Source organism: Felis catus, chromosome D4 (genome assembly GCF_018350175.1).
Source record: "Felis catus isolate Fca126 chromosome D4, F.catus_Fca126_mat1.0, whole genome shotgun sequence".
Classification (NCBI taxonomy): domain Eukaryota; kingdom Metazoa; phylum Chordata; class Mammalia; order Carnivora; family Felidae; genus Felis; species Felis catus.
This window is the reverse complement of record NC_058380.1, coordinates 69707707-69722985: the sequence shown is the minus strand read 5'-3', so window position 1 is coordinate 69722985 and position 15279 is coordinate 69707707. Positions and strand designations below refer to the sequence as shown.

Sequence of the window (15279 nt, the reverse complement as noted above, 5' to 3'; positions counted from 1 at the left end):
GAATCAAGGCTTAGAGAGGTTAGCTTGCCCCTAGTCACATAGCTAACAAGCAGGTGAGCTGGTGCCTTTGAACCAATGATCTTTCTCTTCCTTCTTGAGCCATCCTCCACCCTTCCACCAGAACAAATGTTCCCCTGTTTCCTACCTCGGGGAGTGCTATACTCCACTTCCATATGTCAGTTTGTGGTCATTCTTTCTGCTCCCCGTCTCCTCAGTCACCACCCTTACCAAGTCCTGTCTGCTTTCCCTCAGATCTCTTCTTCCTCTGTGTCTGAGGCCCTGAGAGAACGCCCGTATGGCAGCAGCTCAGACAGCTCGAGGAAACATGTCAGGATCAGATCATGTAGGGTCTTGCAGGCCACGTCAAGGACTTTGATCTTCCTCCTAAAGCCAACGGGAGGCCATTTTCGTGGCCATGCCCCTGGTCTGAGCTGGGCGCAGCTGCTGCGTTTCTCACCCGGACTGTGTGGTCCTCGTGGTCTCTAACCAGTCTCCCAGCCTCCTCTCTCACGGTTCTCTAGTTCCTTCACACTGCAGCTCACTTGTTCTCTTCCAAACGCAAGCATATCTGATCACAATACTCACCAGAAATGGCCCCCCGTTGGTTTTAGGAGGAAGATCAAAGTCCTTGACGTGGCTTGCAAGATCCTGCATGACCTGATCCTGACATGTTTGTTCTTGCTGTCTGAGCTGCTGCCACACTGGCGTTCTCTCAGGGCCTCAGACACAGCAGGCTTGCTGCGGTGCGATAGCAGAGGCTGGATGGTGACATTTCATTAGGCAGACATACCTTCTGTTTGCAGAGGCAGGCACTGGCAGCTGACGGTACCCATCTGCGAGACTGCTCCTGTGTACTCCCATCTGTCTTCAGACGGATCGACAACTATCCACCTAAGGAAGAACGAAGGGGGTAGGGCCCCCTTTCTTTGATATTCAGTGTTGATAGTGGTGTTTGCAGTATGATGGGGGTGGATGTCACGGACACCACACAGTGTAAGGCTCCCAACTATTTTGGCCTTGATTCAGTAATTCGAGCACATCACCTCCTCTGTTCTCTGTCGACACTGGGGCTGTCTGGGAGGTGTGGGGGAGGGCAAAAACTCTCCTGCAGTCATGTGTCTTACAGTACATCCTTGACTTTTAGACAGGATATTCAGATTTGCTTTGATATACTTGTTTTACTTCTACCAAAAACTGAGCAGCAAAACCTGCAAGAAGGAAGTAGGAACATATCCCAGGGACTCCTCCAGGAATGCTGTTCTCTGTATTAAGGTTTTCCTTCCCTCTGTCACATCATGACAGTACGGAGTGCGACGCTGGAATGTGGTCCTTTAGGAACTCAACTTAATCTTTCACTAGCAGGAGTTATTAGTAGCCCATTGCTGTTTTTAGGAGCATTCTTTTAATCAGAGTGTGAATATCTTTCATAGTTTAATTTCTGAAGTTAAATCAAAAATGAGTGTCATGTTGTAAAAGAAATCATTTAGTAATTAAACTAAGGTTTAATGCGTCCAACTTTATACAGCAAGAAGTTTTTTTTTTCCTTGTCTTTGCAAAATGAGCTACAAAGGTGTTCTCCAAAAAGTATCACCACTGCCACAGACCTTTACGTTAACGTTCAGAATATCAGCTGGAGTGCCCCTCACTCCCTGTCATGCTAGTTTGGGCTAACGAGGAAAGAAAGAGAATTGAAGGAGGGAAGGGACGTACTTGGCTCACGTTCTGTTCACTGGTGGCTCTCCTTTGCTTCTGTCACTTGAAAACATCCTGAATCCTCTCATTCCTCTGTATTTCCAGTGGTGTAACCCAGTGCTGGGGTTACTCAGTAGCCTCTCCACTGGTCCCTGCACTCTGCTCTGTAGTGCAGCCTCTCTGGTTTTCCTTTCTTCTTCTTCTTTTTAATATATATATATATTTTTATTTTTGAGAGAGAGAGAGAGAGAGAGCGCGCGCGCGCAAGCAGGGGAGGGGCAGAGAGACAGGGAGACACAGAATCCGAAGCAGGCTCCAGGCTCCAAGCTGTCAGCCCAGAGCTCGACGGAAGGCTCGAACTCATGAGCTGCGAGATCGTGACCTGAGGTGAAGTCGGACGCTTAGCCTCCTGAGCCACCCAGGTGCCCCGCCTCTCTGGTTTTTCTGAGGCATACATGTTATGTATGTCTACTGATAAAATTCCCACAGTAGCTTCCATGGCCTTCAAGATAGAGTGGGGACTTTAGGTTGGCCCATCAGACTTCCTTCCTGCCTTCTGTCTATATCTGTAGACTCTTCTCCCTCTCCGCTGCCATAATGAACTTGTTTTAGTTCTCTGAAGTCATTGTCATCTTTGCACATGTTTTCCCTCTTTGTAAAGAATACCACACCCTTTCCAGCCAAGCCCGGTACCGTGGCCTGTCCTCAGAGTACTCTTCTTCGGAGAAGCATTGCCAGAACTCTCTGGGCTAGGTAAGATGTCCCTGCTTCATGGTCTCCCTGCCCCACAGCATCTTGTACTTATCCTGTTGGAACTTAACACACATTATATTTGTGTAGGTTTAATTAATTGTCTTTCCTAGTCGCCAGGAAGCTTTCTCAAAGTAGGCACTATGTCTCATCTGTTTGCCACTCTTTTACCATTCTTAGCATGACGTCCGGCACATAGAAAATGCCCAGTGAACATTTGATGAATTCATAGGTTAGTGAAACCAAGAACAGATCAGAGAAAAAGATTTTTGCAATATCACCTTGAGGCTGACAAAAGAGGATGGAACACAGTGAACCCCAGCCTTAGAGCTGTGTTCCAAATTAGTTGGAAAGGAAGGGATGTGCATAATAGTGATGACATGTGCTCTGTCACACGATTGTGTACCTGTGTGCTAAGTGAGGGTTTAGGAAATAGACACTCAACTATGCCAGGCCAGCTAAGTCAGTTAAAGCTTTTTATTTTTAAATGTCCAAAATTTATTCTGTATTTCTAGGAAGAAAGGGGTCAACAGCTCTTGAGATGTTAAATCAGAACAAGTTTAAACATTTACATAAAGGAATTTTTAAAAATCTCACTGAAACTTTGAGGGAGGAAGATTCAGAAACATTTTCAAGGAGCAAGGGATTGTAAATGAGAAATCACACCACACAGTCTCCATTGCCATTAAAGGAGCTGTAAAATGTTAATAGCAGTCTCTGTCCTTCCAGGCACATGTCCTATTCTGCATTTCTTGCTCTTATATGAGAAATCTTACCACTGTAGTTCTTTTTTTTTTTTTTAAGTTTATTTATTTTGAGAGAAAGATTGCACAAGCAGGGGAGGGGCAGAGAGGGAGGGAGAGAGAGTATCCCAAGCAGGCTCTGTACTGTCAGCGCAGAGCCTGACTCAGGGCTCTGTCTCACGAACCTCGAGATCATGATCTGAGTAAAAAATCCAGAGTCAGACACTTAACTGACTGAGCCACCCAGGCGCCCCCACCACTGTAGTTCTTAGCATAATGATCCCTATGGTTTGGAAAAGAATATTGTATTTAGATGATTGAGTAGGACATTTACCACTTCTAGAAATACTGTCAATGCAGTATTCTCCCTTTGTTTCTTCCTACTCTAGGAAGTTCAAGTTTAATGAGCCCTGCTGATTAGTTAGCTCAGCGCCTCTCAATGAGGACCGAAATAAATCATTTCTGTGTTGCTAGAGAGTTTGTTTTCCGAGATATACAGGTTTGTTGAACATCAGTGTTAGTTCTGTAGGCTTCTACCCCCTACCCTCACGCACACACTCCCCTACCATCACCACTCTAAACATCTAGAGAAGATAGAATGTTGAGTTAGAAAACTGTAAATAACTTTTCTCAGCTTGCTTCACTTTGTTTTCTTTTTTCTGGGTCCTTTTGGAGGCCTTCTTGGCCTGAGGGCTGAACTGAATAGTAGGTATAAATTTCAAGGTTACAGCTAAGCTTACTTGTCAACAGAAAGCAGTCACCAGGCCAACCACACTCTTAATCTTATTTCATGCATCTTTGCCCTGAGGCAGAAATTTCCATTCACAATTTAGAGGAGTTGAACAGAGATTCAAATTTGCAGGTATCTTAGAAATGTGAAAAGATGTCACAGGATGAATTTAGAAACCTGTTTGTTGCATATTGGGAAATACCTTTTAATATTGGCCAGTTTTGGGTTATTGGTTTTAAAGATTTTCCAGGGGTCCCTAAATTGAGTACTGTTTATGAAATTCATGTCATCTGAGACAGCTTGTAGACAACTGTACGCAAATGTAAGAACACAAATTTAGGTGAGATTGTGAAAAATAGATACATAGTCAGCTAGGGGCAGTGGTTGGGGAGGGGCGGGGGGGGGGGGGCATGAGTTTTGCTCCCATCAGGAGATACTTGACAATGTATAGAGACATTTTGATTGCCACAAGTTCAGATAGAGGCAGCAATGCTGCTAAACATCCGAATAGTGCACAGAAATGTTGATGGTGCTGCTGTTGAGAAACCCCAATTTGATGTGCGGAGAGATAGTAACACATATAAAATCTGTGTGTATATAAATCTTTGTTTTGGGGGATTTCATTCAGAGTGTAAAAAATACTTAAGGAAACAAAATTCATTCCAATTCTTTGACCTGCCAGCATATATTTAACATTGTGAGTTTGGCCACGACACATGCAAACCCTTTCAAAGCCATAGCCTGGAAGCTTGTCCACTCCTCAGAGCTGTTCCTTTGGAAGCGGAGCTGTGCTAGTTAGGGGTGCGTGTTGGAGGGGTGAGGGGTTAGGGCGCCCACCGGTGAGGCAGCCTGGAGATAACAGAGCATCCTTGAATGTAATCTCTCTTCTCTGAGAATCTACCTGTGCCCTCTTGATTCTGAAGTACTTCGTAGCTCGTGCTAGAGTGTTAGCCTTTACCTCTGCTCCACCCCGCTGGCCCTCCTCATTGTGTGAAAAGAACATTGAGAAAACAAAGGAATAAGGTAAAAGGGGTAAGAGAGGTGGCATGAATGTGGAACTGAAGCCGAAGTTCAGATTATTTGCTCTATGTGTCTGCACCCAATGACAACTTCTTGTCATCTTTTGTTTCTACAACTGACTTGGTCTCTGAATTTTTTGGAATACTTTCCTTACAGTCTACTTTGGGTCTATTTGTAATGAGAACATTGAGTAATCTGTTTACAGTAACCAACACTTGGTTATAGGTATGAAAATAAAATGGGCTTTATTCGATGGATGAATAAACTAAGACGGTTCAACATATTACAGTGATGTGGCTGCAAATTGATATAACTTGGAGACTTGAGAATTGCTCTGAAAAATGTAAACATTTTAACTTAACTATTTTTCTGAGTTCCTAGTTGGTGATTATGTTGTAAAGGAACAACATCACTTCTGCCTGTAAGGGTGATGCATGTGTGCTTTGTCTCTTTATCATTTAAGATAGATTTGACTGTATATAAGCAGAAAAACAAAAAGTGAGAAACCCTACCATCAACAGAACTCAAAATAACAGTGGCTTAGAACTGTGAGCTAGAGGTTTATTTCTTAGGCAAAAGAAGCCAGAGGTAGGCAGTCTGGGGCTCGTATGACTGTCCCACAAACATTTAGTCTTGAATCCTGTTCTGCCAGCCTTGGCATGAGGTCTTTTCATATAAGATGGGTTCTTGAGCACAACATTGATAAACTCTGACCTGGCTACTGCAGATACAAACCTGACTGGGTGACATCCTCCTAGCCTGGGCATGTAAATGATGTAGCAGAGGTGAGCTAGCTACAGCAGTCCTGAGGTCGGCACCTTGGATATGTAGCAGACCACATCCAGCCAGACCAGATATTAGGAGTCTGGGGAAATCATCTTGGAAGGGAGATCATGGACCCAGCAACAAACTAGAGTTCTTGTTACCAAAAACAGAGATAACTAGCAGACTTTGAAGTAATACTCAGTGAAAGTCCTAGCAAAAAATAGTGACTATCTGACCTCATCAGGGCTCTCCGGTTATAAAAATAAGATATTGTTCTATGGTAACTAAGTACTGGTTGGATACTGTTTTGGTTTTGTTTTGTTTTGTTTTTTCATGTATCTCTTTGGTTTTATCCACCCCCCCTCCCCATCCCTTTTCCAAAAGCAGAACTAATCGTTCTCCTCTTTTCTCCTTCAGGACTTTTCATGATATTTCTGAGGATCTGAAATCTTCAGTAGACTGACATGGTTTCCCCCGCAGTGATTTCTGTAGGAGGCTCCGTCTTGATAGTGAGTTCAGCTCAGCTGTGGCCTTCTGTCCTTTCATCCGTGCCTAGCAAGCAGAGCCCGGAAAAGAAGCAGAACCCTCCTGGCCTTCCCTACAGAATGCCTGGACAAGAGAGAGCTCGCTGTGGGGTGCTTTCCATTTTAAAGCACGGCTTTAGAGCTCAGAATTGTGGTTTGCTCACTTAATTGTTGCTAGGATGGCTTGAAGAGTTTCGATTTATACACTGGTACCATGGCTTGAAGTTTCCCACTTTGGTTATCTATATTATTATAATATGTATTTATAAAGTTATTTCAAGAGCCCTAAACTACCTGCTGTTAAAAGTAGTTGCAGCGTAATTTTCTCCTGCTTTAAGGAATCTGTTCTTAAACTTTTCTATGGTCGTCACTTTTTAATGAAGAGGGTTTTCACTTTTGAATTTGCAGTTTCTTGAGCAGGAAAAAGGAGTCGTCTTCCCTTCTTCCACCGTGCATGGTCCCCTTTGTAAGAAAGAACAAATCTTAAGTGTAAGACGGGGTGGCTTATTTGAATGTCAGTTAGTTGTGTGTTACAGCCATAGGAGACACAGAAAGACTGTCTCCCCCCCCCCCCCCCCCGCCTTTCTCTTCCTTCCATCCGCCATTACACTATGACCAACTTTCTAAAACTTGGTTGACCACTTTGAAGTAAAATACTGATTAAGCTGCTATTAATGGTAACAGTATGACAGAATTCATGTTGTGGTTCAGTTTTTCTTTCCAGATACTTTAAGTGAAAAATCTCAGGAGTAGCAGTTCTCTGAGTTGTTGAATGTATCCCTGTTTGCCTATTTGAAATTCTGCCAATTAGTTACTTATTAGCAGTAGAATGTTACATTTATGTAGTATTTTTCCATCACTTAGCACAGTGCCTTGCACATAAGACTCTAGATGAAGGCTTGTTGAATTATGACTTTTTTAAGTATCTCAGATATCACAATAACCAGCATAGCGCTTTACATCTTACAAGTCGTTTGCGCATATTTTTTCACAGCCACTCCCCATCAGCTTTCATGTAGCTTTATATTATTTTAGAACTGTTTCATACAGATGGGGAAACTAAGGTTCAGAAAAATTTAGTAAGATTTTTACCTCAAATCTTTCTGACTTAATAGTCTGCGGACCGTGCTGTACTGTAACATTTCTTCCAGTATCTTCCACAGTTTTCCTAGTGTTTGTCCTACAGTTAATGACAAGGCTGGGACTGGAACCTAGCTCTTAGCTCTGTGCCCTTTCCACTGCATAATGCAATCATTAGGCTCTTTATCTGTCCCCAAGGGAATATGGAGGAGAAAGGGTTCCTAAGTATCAAAGACCTCCCTTTGGAAAACGAAGGTAGAAGTCTTTTTTTTTTTTTTTTTTTCTAAAACATTGTCTCCCTAAAGCATAGTTAATAATAATTAGCTTAAATTTATTCTGATATTACTTAAGAAATTAGGTCCATCTAGGAAAGAGGCTACTGTGAGGGCTTGACTTTTATACAGTAGACTACATGCAGGTCTCTTATTTTTGCTGTCACAATCTGATGTTACACCGAGTGTTCCTTTGGCCACTAACTGACTTCTGCTTTTCTTCAGTCATTTGTTCAGGAAAACTTGTCAAGAGTTTGCCAGCTCTGGTTCCCATGCCAAGTACTGTACAGGGTGCCACAGGCAATCATAAGAAGCCCTTCTCTCACCTTGAATCTTGGCCACATCATGTGCATTACTAAAGTTAAAATTTTTGCATTAAAAGGCTTAAAGAAATCGTATTTGTTTTTGTTAATTGGATGCTGGTTAAGTTTATAGCTATAGTTGGCACATAGTCAAAAGAGAGAAGTATTATATACACAGTGAGTTTCGTCTGCATATACAAATTATGTTCCTCTAAAGTGTTTTTAGCTGTATGAAGTGTTACTGAAAAAACTAACCTCGAGCTAATGTATGGCTGTTGCTGGTCATAATTACTGGTATAAATACCAGGATCATAGAAGGGAACTTAGAGCCCTAAGACAAGATTTTAGAGCTGCCAAAATTGACAATGACATCATATCACCTGAAATATCAGGAGCAGAGGTACCCCCAGAGTGCTACACAGTCCTCATCAGGAGACTGGAACTGCCCCAGTGCTCCAGTGACCGTGTAATGACTCAGAAAGTCAGCCAGCTCTGGGATGTCTTCCTGGAACCCCCAAACAGAGAAACACATCTCTTTGGATATAGTGAAGAGGGTTTACAGAAGTTTCACAGGACACAGATCACGTGGTGTGAAAAGGGGCGAGTCTCGAGCTCTGGTCTCAGAAATGACGTGTCCCCGATTCTCAGTTAGGGTTTGTCCCAGAAAAAGTCTCCCTAGGAGCAGACAGTGCATTGATGAAGTGGCTTCTGTAAAAACGGATCCAGAAATCTTACCACAATGTCTTACATTTATTTTATAGCTTCATTAAAGATTAGTTTTAAGTTCATATTCGCTAGTTCAGTTGTAAACCAAATGGGGGGGATGGGAGAAAATGAAAGTCTCCACACAGATGTGCTCCTCTCTTTTCTGAGAAAGAATAAGGTATAGGGTTTTTAGCATAAACTCCATGCCCTATAAATTCTTCTTCGGTTCCAAAATTCCTGTCACATTCTCTGTTCCTGGAAGTGATCTCTTGTCAGAATGCCTGAGATACAAGTCTTATTTATGTTTAAATTTGTGAGGATTCCTAACACTCTCTTCCATTAGAGGTAGTTAGCCGGCAGAATTTTCCTGTGACTTGTGACACTGGTGTAGACGGACTCTTGACAAGGTCAAGAAGTGTAATGGAGGCTTGATGTATTTAAACTCAGAACCTTTGGAAATAGCAGCTGCATATTCCAGTTAAAGGGTGGCTAAAGGGCTTGCAGCTGAGGTCCTCTGGCTAATGTTGGTCTTAAATACCCCTTGTGACCCTAATCCTACCCCTAGGTCCCACATTGGTTGCATTTAGTGCTTCAGGATGTGTCACTACTGGGCAAGAGATACTCAGAGATTCAGGCCATGAAGGGTTTGATTAGAGCAAAGGAATTTTAGTGAGCTATCCAGGGCTCTCAACCTCAGGGTTTATAGGAAAAACCCCTTCATAACTTCCCATCCTCTGGTCCTGACTGGCAGTTTCCTCTCTGGGTCTTTCGAGACCCTTACAAGAGTATTATAGTAGGTATTTCACATTGGAAATAGCCTATGGCAGTATATTCCAAGTGTTAGTTCCAGCTAAGAGCAAGTACTTTTTTTTTTTTTTTTTTAACATTTATTTATTTTTGAGACAGAGAGAGAGAGAGCATGAACAGGGGAGGGTCAGAGAAAGAGGGAGACACAGAATCTGAAACAGGCTCCAGGCTGTGAGCTGTCAGCACAGAGCTCGACGCGGGGCTCGAACCCATGGACTGCGAGATCATGACCTGAGCCAAAGTCACACGCTTAACCGACTGAGCCACCCAGGCGCCCCCAAATACTTGATTTTTTATTAATTTTTTGTCCTTACACAATTGCCATCAAAATATATTCATTAATTGAGGACCTGCAAAAATATGCACATGCTAACTGAAACCAGTGAGCAGTTATTTTTTGACAGTTTAAAAATAATCAAAAGAATTGTAAATCAAGATGTTCTCTCTACTAGAGTCATAAAAATTCTGTGCCAGAATGGGCCTTCTATAATTAGGTGATCCTGTCATTTTTCTAGGGGAGAAAAATCCATAGGCTTTTCTAGCACAGAGCTAGTAACAATTCTGAGTAGAATGCGGTTCTTTTGTCTCTCTTTTTTTTAATGTTTATTTACTTTTGAGAGAGTGAGTGGGGAGGGGCAGAGAGAGAGGGAGACAGAATTCCACGCAGGCTCTGCACAGACAGCAGAGAGCCCGATGCAGGGCTCGAACCCACAAACCGTGAGATCATGACCTAAGGTGAAGTCAGACCCTTAACCTACTGAGTCACCCAGGTGCCCCCAGTGTTTTGTTTTGTTTTGTTTTTCTCTTAGCCCATTGTTCTACTTCTCTTCCCTTTCCCTTTTGGTTGAGCAGCTTTTGGAAAAATGTGTTCCTTATGGCAGTAGTTCCAAGGGATGTTATTAGATGTTATAAGAAGTGTATATGAAGGGAAGGGACTCTATGGTCAATTAAAATTGAGGAATTCTGAGTTTGTTTCCTTTTGGTGGAACTTCCTAGAGTTTTTAAACCTGTTAAATATTGTGAATTTATGAGGGGACAAAGAGTGTTTACTAGACTTACTTGACCTTAAACTGCTCCCCTGCCCTCCCCCTCTTAGCAGAGCTTCTCCAAGGACTTCTTGTCCTTTGGGAAACATGGCTTCTGAGGAAGTTTACAGCTCTTTTAGGAGACATCCTTGATGGAAACCCTGAATGGTAAATCTATTACCATGGTTCCATGTAAACTGTAATAAATCTCAGAGTTTAATGAGATACCAGAAAGAAAACATATTTGCTGTTCAGAGCTATACATAAAGTATAGAGATTCTTTTCCACCTATTATGGTGTGTAAAATCAGTATTTGTGTTTAGTTTTGCAAGTTTTTCAAGAATCTATTAATGTGCAAATATAGTGGTGGTATATTGATATTACATTTTAATAATGCTTTTGTATGTCACTTTATATTTTTCAGACTGCTCTCATAACAACCCTGTGAGATAGGCAGGTGTTAAGTATTATTGAATGAGGCATTGGAGGCTCAAAGTTTTTTTTTGTGATTTTTCCCTTAAGTTTATACCACAAAATTATGGAGCCAGAATTCACTTGCAGAACTTCTGACTCCAAGTCCAGAGTTCTTTCCTCCACACCTGGTTTCTTACTTTAATTCTTGCTTTATATCTTAAAATGAAAGGTGTGGAAGTCAATCTTCAAATAACATCACGTTGGCTTATTATCAAATCCTATTTCTTTTCTTTTTTTTCTTTCTTTCTTTTTTTTTTTTTTTTTTTGCAGTGGCCCAGAAAGTGTAACTCTTATTATAGCTATCCCAAAGAAAATCCTTTTTCTGTCCTTTGTAGTGCTCCTTGTTTGGGTGACTGGAGGATATTTCAGATACCATTTGATTTTAAAACCAAGACTGGGTGTATAGTTGTAATTGCCTATATAACTTTTGGAAAGGTATCATCTCTGCATTCCCAGGCAAAGTAGAGATGGTTTGAAGGCAAAAAGAGTTTGTTCAAATACAATACATATTCTTTATTCTCACACAGAGCCTACTTCTTAGCTTTAACTTGCTTTGACAACCTACTGATGTAACTTCTTTGTACATGTGAAATATTTATATTTTGAAATAAAATTACAAGTGTTAAATGAATCAGGTGGTAAACTTAGTCTCATTTCTGTTGAGAAATTTGATCTTCAGTGAAGTGAAACTTTCACGAATACATCTGTCTCTTACTTAGGCCTTAAATATTTTCCTTTGGCACCAATGCCTACACTGAATTTTTATGTAACATGGGCAACTTACATAAGGGAAGATGTGTCTGGAGAGTGGATGCTGGGCACCTTAAAGAGGTGAAAAGGTCCAACGCTGAGGCTGGATCCCTCAGTGCACTCGTGAAGGTGGCCTTGGTAGACAAGGAAGTGGTAAGGTAAGTGGCTGGGAAGTAAGAATCCGAGGAAAAGCTGGTCAAAGGAACTGGACATTTTGCATGAAGAAAACAAGCCCATGTTAATGGCTATCTTCAATAGCAAAGATAAACGTGCAGCACTGGCAGATGGAGCTGAACCCCCACATGGGAAGCACATTTCAACAAGTGCTTGGGAAAGAGCCTCTGACACTTGGAGCTGGTGGTATTCTGCTCATCTATCTGACATCGATGGAGAAATGATCCTGGCAAAAGTGAAAGGGTGGACTCACCAGCCTTGGATTATTTTCTGCTCTGCTAGTTGCTTATTGGCAGATAGGCTAGTTCACGAATATTTCTCCATGCTTCTCAGTCTATTGCTTGAGCCTAGGACCCCTTCACTGGGTGTGTTTCTGACAGCTGCCTTTTTGGCTTTGCTTCTGGAACTCCTGAGGAAAGGGGTGTTCAGCCCTCCCTCCCATCTGATCATGCAGGGGCTCCCTGATAGCTTTACCTTTAAGTGAGTTTAACCAGAAATATACACTAATGGTCTTTTTTTTTTTTTTTTTTTTTTTTTTTTTAAGAGAGAGCACCCACAAGTAGGGGAGAAGGGCAGGGGGAAGGGAGAGGGAGGAAGAGAGGGAGAGAGAGTATCTTAAGCAGGGTCCAGGCTCAGCCCAGAGCTCCACATGGGGCTTGATCTCATGATCCTGGGATCACAACCCGAACCAAAATCAAGAGTCAGAGCCTCAACCAATTGAGCTGACCGATCTTTTCAGTCAATAAACAGCTATTAGGAAACTGCTCTGGTGTAGCCCTAGGAAAAGTAATTCTGAAAAGTAGTTTTAAAATGTAAAAGTGTTGAAGAGTAGATGAAGCTTCCCATATGCTCTAGTTAATTTCCTTTTGAAAAGTAGCCTGAAAGATACCCAAATCACTGTCTCCTTCCCAAGTACCCAGGTACTCCTTAAGACTGCATCATCATATGTTTCATGCTCAATCGAGCCCAAATTATGAGAAAGGGTCAGAAGAGGAGCAGGGGGAAATGGGACCTTCCGGAGAAGCTCCAGAAAGACGCTTTACCGGTAGAATTCCTGTCTCAGGGTAGAAGACCCTTCCTACGCACCTGACTGTGGTTCTGCTCTACCAGTTAGTTCAGCTTCCAGAAGTCATCGTGGGAATCGGAGTTAGAACGAGTCACCTATCAGGAGGACGAAACGCTTTGCTAGGGACGATTGTCCTTGCTTCGGTAAGAGGCCACGTGGCCGTGGGAGGCTGGCAGGTGTCTGGTTTAATCAGTCCTGGCGCGAGAGAGAGACGGGGCGAGGAAGGGGGACAGACAGAGACTGACCCTCTCGCAGGGCGACAGGGCGAACCCTAGACCCGAGCGCGCGGGGGCGTGGCCTCCGGGGGGCGGGGCCCCCGCGGGGGCGGGGCCTCAGGGCGGCGCGGGTGCATTGCCGCCGCCGCGGGCGTGCTGGCTGGCGGGCGGCGGGCCCGCAGTGGCGCGGCGTCCCGGCTGCGCGACGGGCCGAGCGCTATGGCCGCCTCTTTGGGCCCGGCCGGCGTCGGCGGCGCCGGCCCGTCGGGCTTCGCCTTCGACTCGGGACTCGAGATCAAAACTCGCTCGGTGGAGCAGACGCTGCTCCCGCTGGTCTCTCAGGTAAAGTGGCATCCGGAGCCGCCCCTCGTCTCCCTCCGGCCGCGGCCGCGATGGCGGCGGCCGCTCGCACGGCCCCGGGGCCGGGTCGGGCCCGGCGGGAGGCAGCCGCTGCCCCACATTCCGCACCGGGACTGCGGCGTCGGGTCGGGCGGCCCGTCTGAGGCTTGGGGGCCCGCCTCGGCCGCGGCGGCGGCGTTGGTCCGGACCATCCGAAATCCGGCGGGGAGGCCGCCTGGGCTGAGGGGCGGGGAGCCCCCCCCCCCGCCGACCCGAGAGCCCGGCAGGCAGGTGCGCCGCCCGGCCTGCCCCACGGGACCCGCTCGGCTAGCCCTGCCCCTCCCCCCGGGCCCGCGAAGCCCTCCCCCATCCCCGGCTCCCCGGAGGCCCCCCACGTTTGCATCCCCAGTGCACCCCGCGACTGCCGGCCGCTCCGGCTGGGGCATTCCTGCCGGCCTCCAAGTCCGGCGTGCGCTCCCCGAGGCCTTTGTCCCCTTCCCTGCGCGTGTCTGCTCGCTGGGCTCCCGGGCACCCCGGGCCACCCTGCCTGCCCCTGCCCCTTAACCTGCCGGCTCGCTTCAGGCGCCCTTTGTCTGGCCTCGTTGGAGTGAGGTGAAGCACTGTCTGATAGTTGATCCGGATGCACATCTTTTTGCCCCAAATCCCGTCTGGGATGTATGCTTTATTGTATTCGTTGGTCATAACACAAGTCCGGAATCAGCTAATTGACGCGCCGAGTTTTAGAGAACTTTTTGTTCCTGGGAGCCGAGTTCTACGCAGCCTGAGGGCTAGAATTCCTCACCTAGATCTTGTTGAAATGTGCCAGGCTCCGTGGAGAGGGAAGAATTCTGTGTCTTCAGGAGCGCGTTGGCGATGTGTGACTCACAACTAGATTGTAACGTCTTGATGACTCACGCTGGTGTTGCCAAGACTTTAGAAGTACTGGGAATCCTAAAGGTTATCTGACTCTAAATTAAAAAAAAAAAAAAAATTCTTTCTTACAGCATCCTTTGCACCTGGTCACCAGGCTCCTGCTTCAACATGTTCAGTGATGGGGCGCCTGTAGCTGTTCCCTAGAATTTTAAATGCTGTCTCTTCTCCATCCCAGCCCTCCACGTATTTAAAAATAGCAGTCACACGTGTCTCTAGATTCCTGTTATGCTGATTAAATAAACAGCTCCGTTTTCTTTACCTGTGCTCACTTTTAGCCTGGCTAACCCAACAGTGAATGAATACAGCTGACACTGCTCCTTCCTCTTCCCTTCCTTGTCTGGTAGAGGCCCAGACCACCGGGAAGGAAGGCTATGATGTCTGCACTGCCCTCCTCCCCCAAAGAATGCCACCAGTACAACCACAACCCAAAATGAGAACTACGGGAGTAGTTTTAGGAGAGAGATAAGAGAGCGGTTGGAGTTCAGCTTCATAATATTTGATCCATGTACTTAACAAAACGTGTGTGATGTGTTAGGCCATGTTTTAAGCACTTTGTAAATATTAATTCCTTTCATTCTCATAGCAATCTTATGAGGTACATATGTGTTTATTCTCACTATATGGGAGAGGAAACTGAGGAACAGTGAGGCTAAGTAACTTCCCCTGGGACTTTGAACTGTAAATGTCAAACTGGCATTTGAACCCAGGCATCCTGGTTCCAGATTCAGCGCTCTTAGCTACACCATATGCTGTGTTCTCTCTAGAGATCAAAAGCAGTGATGAGGTCAGCTAGTGGTAGGTACAGAGAAGAGAGTCCACAGTGGAAAAGCAAGGTGGAAAGTAGTTGTGATTTGGAGAAAAGGTAACTTTTCACAGTAACCCTGTTAAAAATGTATCAGTTCTGCGTTGTGTA

General features: G+C 44.7%; 2 protein-coding genes across 5 annotated transcripts in view; both read left to right on the top strand.

The window, feature by feature from the left end:
- Positions 1-7974, top strand: part of TMEM245 (transmembrane protein 245) — a 98776-nt gene extending 90802 nt beyond the window's left edge. Inside the window, exon 18 of one of the 4 annotated variants that reach the window (XM_003995737.6) lies at positions 6118-7974. In XM_003995737.6, the coding sequence (XP_003995786.1) occupies positions 6118-6163 (46 nt within the window). In that variant the 3' untranslated portion in view covers positions 6164-7974. Of the gene's footprint in view, positions 1-803; positions 1811-6117 lie in introns of those variants that run through there. The other 3 variants (XM_023242547.2, XM_023242545.2, XM_023242546.2) reach the window with 3 other exon arrangements.
- A 5258-nt stretch (positions 7975-13232) lies between these two features.
- The window catches only part of CTNNAL1 (catenin alpha like 1), a 63475-nt gene continuing 61428 nt past the window's right edge, over positions 13233-15279 (top strand). Inside the window, exon 1 of the mRNA XM_023242544.2 lies at positions 13233-13436. Within this exon, the coding sequence (XP_023098312.1) occupies positions 13314-13436 (123 nt within the window). The 5' untranslated portion in view covers positions 13233-13313. The remainder of the gene's footprint in view (positions 13437-15279) is intronic.